Genomic DNA, 14,105 nt, shown 5'->3' on the forward strand with positions numbered 1-14,105 from the left:
TGTTGTAGCTCTTTCACATCATAATGTTGTGCTCCTTTCTATTTGTGGTAAACGTTATTTCTAGAATTTGTGAAAAATATGCATCTTTTTTGCTTCTGCTGCATCGCTACCACCAGATATTAAGTCTGTGCCATTACTATGGGCTGCGCATTTCACCACAGCAACCGCTGTTGGGTATACCAGCACTTCGATCAATGTTTCTAATAATGCAGCATGAAGTGTGACGTCTGTGTGCTGAAAACCCCCTCATTTTCCATTGTGACAGTCCTGAATGTACTGTGAACCTCACGTAAAATGAATCTGAATATATTGTCACTACCTGGTCCTCAAGCTGTTCAAATGCAATTATCATTTCTACTCACTCTGCCGCCTATACTGAAAAATGTCCTGGTAACCTTGCACTTTGGACTACCTGACCTCAAGGCCCCTTATCTAAGGCACATGACTGTGCCTGTCTGGGCTGAGGAGGGCTAGGAGGGCTCCCGCCTTCTTTACTCCTTTCACAAACTATGAAGAAGCCTCCAGATGTAGCTGACTCCCACAGGAACTTGAGCTCCTGCTCCTCCATGCCCTCTGCAGATCGACAAGTGAGTGATGGCTGAACCTGCCACTGCCTCCTCCACTAACAAACTTTGAACCAAAACAAAACTCTGCCTATCTCACTATGACTTACTTGACTCGCCTATTCTACCTCTTCTGCATTGCATTTTGTGCCCCTTGTTTGATTTTCAAATCTAAGTGTGTGTGCTTTCAACATCTTGCACCCCACTTTTGCATTTCATTTTGTGCCCCTTGTTTGATTTTTGAACATAGAGTGTGTGTTTTCAACATTGTGCACCCCACTTTTGCATTGCATGTGTGCCCCTCGTTTGATTTTGGAACTTAGGTGTGTATGTTTTCAACATCTTGCACTTCATTTCTGCATTGTATTTTGTGCCCTTGGTGTCTCTCTTGTAACGACCATGCCGCCTGGTGAGTTTGGGCTCAGACTGTGAGTGCAGCCACTCCCATATCCTCAACCATTCTTCTTCCACCCTGATGGCACTCACCATCTCTCCCATCTTCTATAAATGCTACACTATCACCTACCCTCCCTCTCTCATGATATCTGGAAGTAAAAAGAACAAAAAAGACATGCTGACCTCCAGCCCTGGCCTACCCATCACAGACACCTATGTCAGTGCAACTTTCACACAGGTTTTCACTGATATCCTCTTCTCTGGATCCTCCCCAAATCTATGGACTCCTCATCCCATCTCTCCTTTCACATTCTCTCCCATTAATGGAGGCACCAAGTGAGAAGTACTCTTGGCGGGCGTCTCATCATCTCAGTGTATCATTAATGTCTACTACACTGGCACTATCAGGGTCCTCAACCCAACCTCCTTCTCTTTGACCTCTGCCTGATGGCCTTCATTCACTTCCTTCCCACATCTGCTTCTTCCCGACCCACTCTCTCTGTCCCTCCCCCACTGACTGGTGTAATACGCCCCTGTACCCCTCCTCGGAAAACCTTCAAAGGTGGAGACTGCCTTCCTCTAGCCACAGTTAACACTCACTCAGCAAACAATCAGCTGACATCTGCCTCCTTGTTGAAGACATTGACCTCAACATCCTCGCTCTCACAGAGACGTGGTTCAGTGGAAGCTCAGTCACTGCTTTTGACTCCCTTCTCCCTGATGGCTACAAGATCATTTTCAAGCCCTGTCCTAACTGTGCAGACAGTGGAGTTGCCTTGATTTTCCATGAGTGGCTCCCTTCATCCCTCATGACCACCCAGCCTTACTCTTCCTTTGAGAGCCTGGTTTGTAAGTTGGTCATCTCTCCCTCCTACTCTCAGACCATTGCCACTATCTACAGGCCACCTGGCTTGACCAACCTGTTCTTCTCTGATTGGGCCAATTTCTGCTCATCTCTTGCACGATTTCAACATCCATCTGTATTCCTCTATCACGGCATCCACTCTCCTTCATGGCCTCTGCACTTTGCTATTCCTCTCCATTCTCCCTTCTGGTCCAACCCACTCAGTTGGACACACTCTGGACGCCTGCATCCACGTTGATCTTTCACTCTCTCCCCCACTGATCACTCCTCTCTCCTGGTCAGACCACTCCCTCCTCTCCTATCACCTAGGTCCCCTAGGACCTCTGACCGCACCTCCTCCAGCCATGCCAACCTCGTTCACAAACATCCGTCTGATAAAATGAGTGTCTTCACATCCACCTTCATCCCCCACTCACCCCCACCCCAGACTCTACCATGGACTGTGCCCTCAGCAACCTCCATCTGTCCATTTTTAACACTCTGGACATTCTTGCCCCAGTCATGAGGATCCGCCTGAAACCTGCCTATAAGCATAACACCTGGTACTAGTCTGTACTTACACCCCTGAAACGCAAGTGCAGAGCTGCAGAATGGAAGTGGCAGACCTCTGGCTCACCCTCTGAGAAACTGGCCTGTTGCCTGCTCCAAAGACAATACAGACTTTCTATGCGCTCCAAGAAAAGGGCCCACATCCAGGCGCGGGTCTCTGGTGCATCCAAAAACAAACCTCTGCAACGCATTGGCCACACACTTTACTACTAAAACTCAAGACATCCTGAGCACCATTGTGTCCCTCTACCCTGACCCCCCACCCCTCCCTTGCCTCCTATGGCTTCCCACCCTCATTCCCCTCGCTCCACCTTCTCCCCTGTCACACCTGATGAGGTCACTAGAGATGTCCGCTCCATGAAGCTCTCCTCCAAACAGGTTAACCATTGCTCTTCCGGATTCATTAAGGGCACCATTGGCTCTCTTGCCCCTGCACTTGCTGATTTCTGTAACCACTCTTTTACCACTGGATCTTTCCCCTCCTCCTGCAAGCACTCCCTTGTGCGCCCCCTTTTGAATACACCTTCAGCACACCCAGCTTGTCCAGCCAACTACTGCCCTATTTCTATCACCACGTTCATCGGAAAACTCAAGGGGAAGCTGGCTTTCCCCCAACTTACTTCACACACTGAACTTGTTGGCGGTCTGCACAACCATCAATCTGGATTTCGAGCATCTAGAGGCACTGAAACTGCACTTCTGAACACCCATGAGGAACTGCTCGCATCTCTGGATTCTACCTTTCATTCTACTTGATCTCTCCTCTGCCTTTGTCACAACAGTCAACAACTCCATCCTCATAAAACGGCTCCATGATACCTTGGGTATCTTGGAGCGGGCACTGGACTGGCTGACCTCCTTCCTAAGTGACCGTCCATCCCAGTTATTCTGGGCACTTTCTCCTACCCTATCACTTTCTCCACCTATGGTGCACCGACATGCTCCAACCTCTCCACCTGGCTCTTTAGCAATTACCTTTCTCCACTGACGCTCCTCATTTCCACATTCTCTCCTAACTTCCAGTGATATTCAGATGACACACAACTCTTCTTCAAACTTCCCTCTGACCCTCGTACTTCTTCCATCATCCCAGAATGCTTATCTGTCATCCAGTCCTGGGGCACTTCCAATGATCTCTGCCTCAATGCCAGCAGGATTGAGATCCTTCCTATTGGGACCCCTGCTCCCTCTTTCTTTCCCTCACTCTGATCATCCTCATGGGCTCTCCCCCTTCTCCTTCATCTGAAGCCAGAAACCTTGGAGTTATCTTCAACTCTTCTCTCTCCTTCCACACTCACATTCAGGACATTGCCAGGAAGTCCCACTTTCAACTCAAAGGAATTCCCCCTTTTCTCACTTTCCCCCCGAGGCTCAATGTTACCAAAGCCCTGGTCCTTTCTAGACTAGACTACTGCAATAGCCTTCTCTTGAATCTACCCTCTTTCTCCCTTATGACCTCTCCAGCTAATCCAGAATAGGGCAGCAAGACTTACCCTTGGCCTCAAGCCCAGGGACAGCATATCTCCTGCCCTATAAAAACTCTTCATTGGTTCCCAGTTGCTGCAATGATAACATTCAAATCCCTCTGCATCATCCATAGGTTTGTCTTGAGCCAAGGACCACGCTATATGCAACTTGCTCTTATGAAATACTCTCCCTTTAGATCTCTACGTTCCTCTGGTACCAACTCTCTGTGTGTCAAGCTTTTGCTAAACAGAGGACAGGTGGCTGATCTCTTTCCTCAGATGGCTCACTTTTATGAAACAGCCTCACCTTTCCACTTTGTCTTGACCCAGATCTCCTTAAATTTCAAAAGCTCCTCAAGACTTTCCTTTTCACCTTCTCCTTCTCTTCCTCCCTCCTCTGCGAACACCACAATTGCTGAGATTGGTAACCAGGGCCCTTTTGTGTCCTTTGGGCCCTGGTCTCCCACAACCAATCAACTACAGCCTCCGCCTGCCCACCGCACTTGCCTTGGCACCTACTGGCCTATGCTACTATTAGGCCTGCACTTACCTTTAGTGCAGCTGATCGCTCCCTAGCACTTCCTACACTGGGCACTTACGTCTGCTGCTCACTCAAGAGCACGGACACTCCAGTACCTACCCCCCACTCCCTCTTCCCCTCTCCTCTCCCTGCACTTGCACGCTCAGAATGCTCACAAGGCCTAGTAGGTTTGTCTTCATCCTCCAGTGTATATATTGTTCTCAATCCCATGTTTGTTCCCTGTTGCTGTGTGGGTGCTTTGAAACACAATGTACTTGTTGTATAAGCGCCTAACAAATGCACAATAAACAAAATAAATTAATACCTCAAAATGCTCTGCATTTTTTTTTACCACTGATGCACCTAAATGCCTCAATCCCAATCGTTGACGACCCAACAACAAAGACCACCTTGCCCGCCTTTAGTGCACTCTCCCTAATCTGTGGGATTTCATCATATATGTTAACCTATGTGGTGCATTCATGAATCCAATCTCTTGCCTCCACTGGTTCAGCAATAACTATTGTCGAGTTCATTGTGCAGCACCGAACAATTTTAATCAATGGGTTGGACAATATCACCTCATATCCAGGTGCTGTATGTATGTTGTATTGTTGTCCTCTTGATGGCTTAAATTCCGAACAATATATAGTTTGATGATGATGATAATACACGCCTGATAGCCATCTCTGTTTCTAATGACATCATTAAATTAGTGAACTTAGAAGTGACACTCTGTTTTCTCTTTTATCTTTTAGATGAGACATACGAAAAAGGTGTCTGTGTGGCCTGTGGCTTTCGTAGGAGGACTAATTTATGAATCAGTAGTGTTTGATGACTTTGGTAAATTTAAACGTTGGAATGTAAGATATGGCCCTACGAGGACCTTTGCCATTGATATGGCTGGATTTGCAATAAACCTGAATCTGATTCTGGAGAAAAGCAACGCCTCATTTCCAGTTTATGATTCTTATGGAATAATAGAATCACGGTTTCTAGAAGGCCTGGCGACAGTGGAAGACCTGGAACCGAAAGCCAATAATTGCACCAAGGTCAGAAACTATATTTCTTTCCAAGTCTTAAAGGTCAACATGTCAAAAACTGTGCTGGACAGCCAGGGGCAACATCGTCTCAATTCGTGTCCTCCTAACCTAGTTTAGGATTGCATGAAAGGATGCAGTGTATGGGCATGCACCTTGGTATGGGGGCACTCCATATGCCAATGAGGGATTCCCTTCTGCAGTACACAAGCAGGGGCAAAGACATCTTGGAAGCCCACGCAGTGTCAGATGTCAAGCACCTTTTCTGTGGAGCTCTAGGAGGCAGTGGTAGAAGTATACCAAAACAAAAGTAGTGGAACAGTGACCCTGTCAGGGGACATAGTAGTGAGGAAGGGAGCAACATCCAAAAATGTTTTAAGGGGTGAAGACATGCTGGTGGACAGCCAATTGAGTTGAAACAGGTTTCAGTTTAGCTGTAACTGCTAACAGGTGGTCAAGGGGATACGTGTCCTTTAACTTCATAGAGAACAGTCCCAGAATGGTGAAAATGGTAGTGGAACTGCTAACAGTAAAAAATAAAAGGAGTGGAACACTGCTCCTGACAGTTCCCGCTCACTTCGACCACTGCTTTGAGGATGATAAGGAATGATGACCCTTTGCACTCTCCCCATATCTCCCTTGAGGGCGGCTTAGATTGGATCATGGGGTCACCTAACTTGTCAATCACAGGGAACCAAAAGGGGCATACTGCAGATTGCGTGAGACAAAGCCTCACCAGCCCCAAATTAGCAGAGTTCTCTGGAACACTCTCAGAAACACGTGGGCGAACAGATTATTCCATGGCATTTTACTGAGCAGCTAGGATTGGTATTTGACCCTCTAACTAGTGCTGTCTATACTTTAAATTAAGAGCAGTTAAATCACCACTAACAACATTCACGATCAGCTGGAAATTTGGTTCACCCCAGATGTGACCTTTCTGTTTACATTTTAAAGAAACTGTCCAATATTTTTTTTTCCTTTACATGTCCGTCTTACTCCCTTATTAGGCATAGAAACCTAAACTATGTCCACGTCACCACAATGTGACGAATCAGCAAGCAGCAGCTGAGTTCTGTTAAAGTACGAAATATGAGTATGTGGTTTCTGCTGTATCTACTTATCTTGAGATATATAATGAAGCTTATTGTAGCACAAACGAGCCTAACTCTTGATAGCTAGAGGCATGAATTGGAAACATGGAGTAAATGTACTGTAGGCAGCATCCAGTACCCTGTAGAAAGGATGTATGCTCGTGTTCTCCCTGTTTTATACAGGGGGGGGGCTCAGCTGTTTTGCTGGACTTTTAAACGTCTAAAATGCTTCGTTCTTAATTTTTTCCGTTTTATAATAATGTCATATTTATTGTGGGAGTTTTTCTTAGTGTATACATCCACATAGTTGAAGCTAGTGGTGATAACTGTGATGAATTATTCGCCACGTTTGTATTCATAAATGTAGTGTTCCTATTTGGATCGTTGTACCTGTTTTTTTGTAATCTGCATATGCGTTTGTTGTGCTTTTGTGACGTATTGTCGAAATACAGCAGTTATTGAATGAATGAAATGCAACCATCAATTTAAGAAATCTATAAGGTGTAGACAATAAAGAGTGAGCTAAAGTTTGAGACAAGATCTACAGCTATCTTAATGGCATGAGTCACTTGAGGGAAGGTTTAGATTGGTGGGGGAAGTGTAACTGGCTACTGTGTTTGAAAACATAATACAAGGGGCCTTTCTAACACAGATTTACAGTGTAACGAATGAGATACCAATGAGCATCTCAGATTTACACCTGTTACTTTGTAGCTGATTCCAGTTGTGCAGCAAGGATTTAGGAAAGGGTGGGCCTGCATTATATACATGCAGGCCTAAGGTAGGGTTCTGCACAAACATAAGGAGATACGTGTATTTTCTTAGAGTGTTTTCTTTAGCTCAATTTCATGGACCAGGCTGCAGTTTGGACTTTTTGTTTTGTTTATTGTATACCTTTAATGAAGAAATTCAGAAACAATTCAACAGAAATGCACCTTTCCGTTTGCTATAGAGATTTTCCTTTTGCAACTCTTTACCTCTCTGCCCTGAGCCTTCCAGCACTACTGCTGGACTCTCCGGGATATTTTTCTGACTGCAGAAGTAAGACCTGTTTTGTTTGTCTTGCCCACCCCTGCATTTACTTTTGTTTTGGGTACTGGGCCCATCTTACATGGACCCAGTGAAGGGGAGATCTCTCCCCCCTAGTCTTTTCGATCCTTATGATGTCCTATGAGAGTACCACCATATAGGTGGTATGTTGCCAGGGAACACTAAGGTCCCTATTGCAATGTCATTTTGAGCTTACTCGGGTTCCCGTAGGGTCCGCAGTAGAGGAGAAGTCACCTAATTTTTGTGGCTGGCATTTATTACCCATTGTAGCAGAATCCATTGCATTGCATTGTTTTTGCATTTGTAAAATGCGAACCAAGGCCCAAAGGCATCTGGGTTCTAAAAGGCATCTACCAAGAACCATCAGAAACTCCAATCAGAACAAAAATGTTTTGAGAGACTTACCAAAGCAAAAATTGTCAGATATCTCGACAAAATGACATGTTAGAGAACTCCACAATATCGGGGCAAGGACTGAGAAAGATCGTCTTCCGGCCAGAGCCTTGCAGAATCTAGGAATTTTCAGCAGAGTTTGAGATGCTGAGCGCAAAGGTCTAGAAGGAGTAGAGCAAGTTAGTTTAGATTGAAGAAAAAAAACTTAAAGTTGATTCAACTTTTCATAGGGAGCCAGTGAAGCTGGTGCAATAGTGGGGAAGCATGTGAAAACATAGATGCATTGAGAAGTAACCGCGCTGCTGAATTTTGTAAGGTCCGAAGACTTTGAACCAAAAAGGTTTCCCAAGGTAGATCCCATTAAATTAGTCCAGACATCCCATAATCGAAGCAGTGACTACTGTGTATTGAAGTTGGGATGAAATGAGAGGGAGAACCTTCTTAAGGAGTTTAAGTTTAAGAAAACTAGAGTTGCAAATCAATAAAATCTGAGTGGTAACGTGCTCATCTCGGAGGCAAGATGAAACAGAGCAACACAGGTTTGAAACCCTGGTCTGTACTTAGAAACCTCTTTGGTATTAAGCGCATCATAAATCGCTAATTATAATTATAATTCTCGAGACCGAGTTGCAAGAAGTTTGATGCCTAGACTCTCGACTGATGCACTTTGTGCTGGGCACGGCCCAAATGAATCTGGCCAAAAATCTGTATTCCAAGATATAGTAGGATTGGTCGAGTCAAACATAAAAATCTCGGGTTTCTCTCCATTAAATTCCAGCCAATTATTGGACATCCAGTTGCCGATGGCTGATAGAAATGTTCTTAATTCGGAAGGTGGATCGGAAACAGGTGAGTCAAGTTGAAAAACCAGTTCTGTATCACCGGAATATTTATACAATTGTACACCATGGGACATGATTAGGTTTACTAAAGGACGTAAATAAAGATTGAAAAGGAGAGGAGAGAGAGAAAACCCTGTGGAACACCACAATAATTAAAAACTAGAGATGAGTGAAATGAAAATAAGGGCACAGCTGTATTTGTTTGGTTAAGAAAGAAGAAACTCAGGCAAGAGCGGGTCCGGAAGCACCAGAGATTTCCAAATGCTAGTGAAGGATGCTATGATCAATTGTATCAAAGGCTGCAGAGAGGTTGAGGAGGATCAAAACCCTGGACTCTCCACAGTTCTGTGGTAACACTATGTCATCCAGAAAAGAGATCATCACCGATTCCGTACCCATTTGAGACCTGCAACCAGTTTTATAAGGATGTAAAAGATGATTAGATTCAAGAAACCTCGAGATTTGATTCAAGAAACCTCGAGATTTGTGGAGTAACAAATGCAGTGACCAGTGCATGTTTAAGAGGGATAGGAATCACACCATGAGTAAAGGAATAGTGAAGAGCTGCAGTGAACAAACAAATAATATCCACCGATAGAGACTGAATAAAATAGAGAGCAATAGGATTGAGCCAAGACCCTGATTTAAGCTTACATAAAGTAGAAGAAACAACCTCATCAGTGCTGGTACAAACCTTAAAGGCTTCACAATATCGCTGGCACTAGCACTAGATGTACCTGATTGATGAGCAGAATCTAAGGCACCAAAACCAGCAGAATCAATCTAACACCGGATCTTACAGATCTTCTCAACAAAAAGGCACTAATAGTACTGCAGATAACTTGGGAGCGAGACGGATCAATCATAGGAGGTAATTGAAACGAAAGTTCCTTAGTACCTCTAAAAGGTTTTTGGGAAGAGCACGTTGCTAAAATGATTTGTTGTGCATAGTACTGTGATTTAGCCAATTTGATAGCCACTTGATTACGTGACAAAGCCTCTTTGGACTCTTGCTTGTCCTCCGATGCATAACAGGTGTGCCATTTCTGTTCCGCCCGTCGGCAAACCTGCTTCAGTGATCGGAGGTGCGAAGAAAACCAAGGGGCAGACAACTAGGGCAAGTAACTCCGCAGTAGTACACATGGCATTTAATATAGCAATACATGGATCAAGATAATCGTGACCCATAGTGCAGTGCATATTTGTTCTCAAAAGACCAGCTACCTGCACAGGCAAACAAAAAAAAAATCCCGTAAGGCCGAGCATGGAGAACCATTGAGTGATACAGAAATGGAAGCAAAATGACAAATGGAAGAAGAAAATGATCCGACCAGATGAGGGGCAAAGCTTTGAAAGTAGCTGTCAGTGTGTTGCCATTATTATGAGTGGGAACATTATTTCGAAAGTGTAGATGGACAATACAGCAATTAAGTATGCAGCATGCGAACCAATCACATTGTTGTCCAGACATTAAAGGCATGCGAACCAATCACATTGTTGTCCAGACATTAAAGTCGCACATTACAATCAAATTGGAATGTGATAGTGTGAGATCAGAAATGAGTAAGCAAAATTATTGAAAAAATTAACTGTCAGAGGAGGTGGGGGACGATTAAACAAGCATGATATGTACGGAAAAATTACAATTAGGTTACAGGCAGACCAAAAAAGTTTTGCATAACAAAATTGTGTTAAAGGCATGGTGAAACAATTCAAAGATGCCAAATAAATCAAGGCAGGACCTCCTTCTAAATGTGTGATCATGTAAATTGATGGGAAGAGCTGAGCAATATCAGGGCCAGACGAAACAGTAAATCAGGTTTTGGTCAAACTTAAGATGTCAGGTTGCTTATCCATTAAATGAGTGTGAAAGCAATCTTGATGGGCCACTGCATATCTAGCATTAATCATATGACCCGCTAAAGAGGAAGCTGTTACTGTAAAAGTATCACACTGATTATGCAGGATGGGTATAATCTTACTTTCAATAGACCCAGTCAACCCACTAAAAGGTGGAGATGAAACAACAGAATGTAAACGACTAGGCAGACAACTGTGTGGTAAACGAGTAGAACCCGGAGCAAAGGACAATAGGTCCTCATGTGAGTATGAGATAGTACTTTCAGTTTGATAACCAAGGAGCTGTGACTTCACATTTGCCAAACGATTTTGTAAATTTATTTGGCATGCCGTGTAGGCCTACGGTCCATTTGGATTGCGGACAGGATGCAGACAGGCTTGCCATGGGCATGCCCGCCAGCCCCGCCACATAAATGCAGCAGGCCACGTGGATGGCGGCATGAGGAACAAACGATAGAAAAGGAAGAAAGACTTCCAAACGTGAAGGTTATGTAAAACCACTTAACAATGAAGTAAAATTATAACCTAATTTAAAATAATCCCAAAATATTTCAACTTCTTTCCCCACCCGCTTTGAACAGTTTCTGTATGTCTCCACTATAAGTTAAAGAAAGACATCTGCCTTAAACAACATGGATCAAGCTAGTAGAAGGGAGGGATCACTTGTTGTGGTGCACAGACACCAGCCCCGGCACATAAATGCAGGACGTTACGTGGGACGTGGGGCAGTGGCATGAGAAAATGAAGAAAGACTTCCAAAACGTGGAGCCATCCTCTATACTGTGCTGTGGGAACACTTTCAGGGTAATTCATGGAATGAATTGTGCGCTGAAAAGGGGAGCGCAAGCGTGAAAATTGCAGCGCACGTGTGCAAAAGCCGTGCATGCAGCCGTTCATCGATTCATGGAATGCGCTGCGCTTGTAAAACCTGGGATGTGTGCCAAATCCGTGGGTGGTACACACGGGCGCACATGTCACCAAACACTGTGGGCGAAGCGCACAGAGAAAACGCACAACGTGTAGCGCACACAAGAAAAGTGGGCGTAACATGGGGCGTAACACGTGGAATGAGGAACAACGTGTGAAAATGTGGGCATATCGGGGGAAGTACGGGAGGTAAATACTCGCAATGCCCACACGCATGCTAACAACACGTATTCATGGTATCGAACAGCCGAACAGGGGAAATCTGTGCGACAAAAAATACGCGCACAGGCCTAAACACGTCCGCCACATGAAGGCAGGCGGTAGCATCCCTGCGCATAACAAAAGTGTGCGCAAACAACAAACACGTACATACAGCTACGATGAATGTCCCATTCTGTGGCCCCCTAGGAGAAATGACGTGTCACGCAACACAGGCATCTCGTAAAAGCAAGAAAAAGAGATAAGCGACCCCTGTAGCCCACGTACGTGTTAAAAAACACACAGTATGCTGTGGAAGGAATCCCAAAAATACGTATGTGATCAACACGCAGGCTAGTATGGTTGGAAAAAAAGGGGTACGCGACAAACAGGGACACCCGCAGTGGGAAAAATAGCATGTTTGACTCACCGTCTGCCTTGAAATCTATGAATTACCCCCTTTGTATCCCCTTTTTGTTAAAAGTGACAATGGGGATAATTCATAGATTTCAGCGCAGAGGCAGCGCACGTGAGCAGCGCAGAGAGAGTGCGTGAGCCCGCGTGTGCCAGCCGTGTGTGCTAAACAGCTTTCTGGTGCACTGCATATTTATGGAATTCCCAAGCCATTTTGAGCGCTGGCGGCGAGAACATCTCGCAGCGCCAGTTACTCCCCAAGGACGCCCCTTGCGCAAGGAAAATCATTGAAATCCCCAATGCAGTGCAAAGGGCCGCGCTAACCCTGCACTAGCTTACAGGGCCGGTACACTGTAATCGCGTGAAAAAACTACGTGCACCCCGCTCACGGCACCCAAAAGTGTGAAAATGTACTGGTGCACCCCTCGGAATATGCGTACCCCGCTCGCGCCAGGTAAATTGCGTAGAAAAAGCACCCCCCTGTGGCATGGGCTACCTGCGGGGCATGCCCAGGGTGGATGGGCTGCCTGCAAGGCATGGGGAGGGTGAGTGGGCTGCCTGTGGGGCATGGCCAGAGTGGATGGGGTGAAGGCGTGTATTTCGGGGGTACGCGGGGAGTTTCACATGCAATTCACCTTGTGCATGCTAAGTACGTGTATTTGGGGGGTGCGCAGGAGGAGTTTCACACACGATAGGCCTTGTGTGAGCGGGGTATGTGTATTTAGGGGGTGCAGAGGGAGTTTCACACGCGATAGGCCTTGTGCGAGTGGGGTACATGTATTTTTGGGGTTGCGTGGGAAGTTTCACACGCGATAGGGCTTGTGCAAGTGTGGTATGTGTATTTTGGGGGTGTGCAGGAATTTTCACACGCGATACTCGAGGCGAGAGTGGGGTACATGTATTTGGGGGGTATGCGTGGAGTTTCACACACGATAGGCCTTGTGTGAGCGGGGTACGTGTATTTTTCGGTTGCGCAGGAAGTTTCACATGCGATAGGCCTTGTGCGAGCGGGGTACGTGTATTTGGGGGGTGCGCGGGGAGTTTCACACGTGATAGGCCTTGTGGGAGCGGGGTACGTGTATTTTGGGGGTGCGCGGGAAGTTTCACACGCGATAGGCCCTGTGCGAGCAGGGTACGTGTATTTGGGGGGTACGCGTGGAGTTTCACACGCGATAGGCCTTGTGTGTGTTCTTTCCCCACCCGCTTTGAACAGTTTCTGTATGTCTCCGCTATTAGTTAAAGAAAGACATCTGCCTTAAACAACATGGATCAAGCTAGTAGAAGGGAGGGATCACTTGTTGTGGTGCACAGACACCAGCCCCGGCACATAAATGCAGGACGTTACGTGGGACGTGGGGCAGTGGCATGAGAAAATGAAGAAAGACTTCCAAAACGTGGAGCCATCCTCTATACTGTGCTGTGGGCACACTTTCAGGGTAATTCATGGAATAAATTGTGCGTTGAAAAGGGGAGCGCAAGCGTGAAAATTGCAGCGCACGCGTGCAAAAGCCGCGCATGCAGCTGTTCATCGATTCATGGAATGCGCTGCGCTTGTAAAACCTAGGATGTGTGCCAAATCCGTGGGTGGTACACACGGGCGCACATGTCACCAAACGCTGTGCGCGAAACGCACAGGGAAAACACACAACGTGTAGCGCACACAAGAAAAGTGGGCGTAACATGGGGCGTAACACGTGGAATGAGGAACAACGTGTGAAAATGTGGGCGTAACGGGGGAAGTACGGGAGGTAAATGCTCGCAATGCCCACACGCACACTAACAACACGTATTCATGGTATCGAACAGGGGAAATCTGTGCACCAAAAAATATGCGCACAGGCCTAAACACGTCCGCCACATGAAGGCAGGCGGTAGCATCCCTTTGCATACCAAAAGTGTGCGCAAACAACAAACACGTACATACAGCT

At 45.9% G+C, this 14,105-nt stretch overlaps 1 protein-coding gene across 2 annotated transcripts in view; it reads left to right on the plus strand.

Annotated features, from left to right (window-relative positions):
• LOC138566575 (galactosylgalactosylxylosylprotein 3-beta-glucuronosyltransferase 1-like) overlaps positions 1-14,105 on the plus strand; it is a 621,134-nt gene that overhangs the window by 294,663 nt on the left and 312,366 nt on the right. For both annotated transcript variants that reach the window (XM_069644074.1, XM_069644075.1), the window contains one exon: positions 5,118-5,411. In XM_069644074.1, coding sequence (XP_069500175.1) covers positions 5,118-5,411 — 294 coding nt within the window. The remainder of the gene's footprint in view (positions 1-5,117; positions 5,412-14,105) is intronic.

The sequence above is a fragment of the Ambystoma mexicanum genome, chromosome 2p (genome assembly GCF_040938575.1).
Source record: "Ambystoma mexicanum isolate Mex_15411 chromosome 2p, UKY_AmexF1_1, whole genome shotgun sequence".
Lineage (NCBI taxonomy): Eukaryota > Metazoa > Chordata > Amphibia > Caudata > Ambystomatidae > Ambystoma > Ambystoma mexicanum.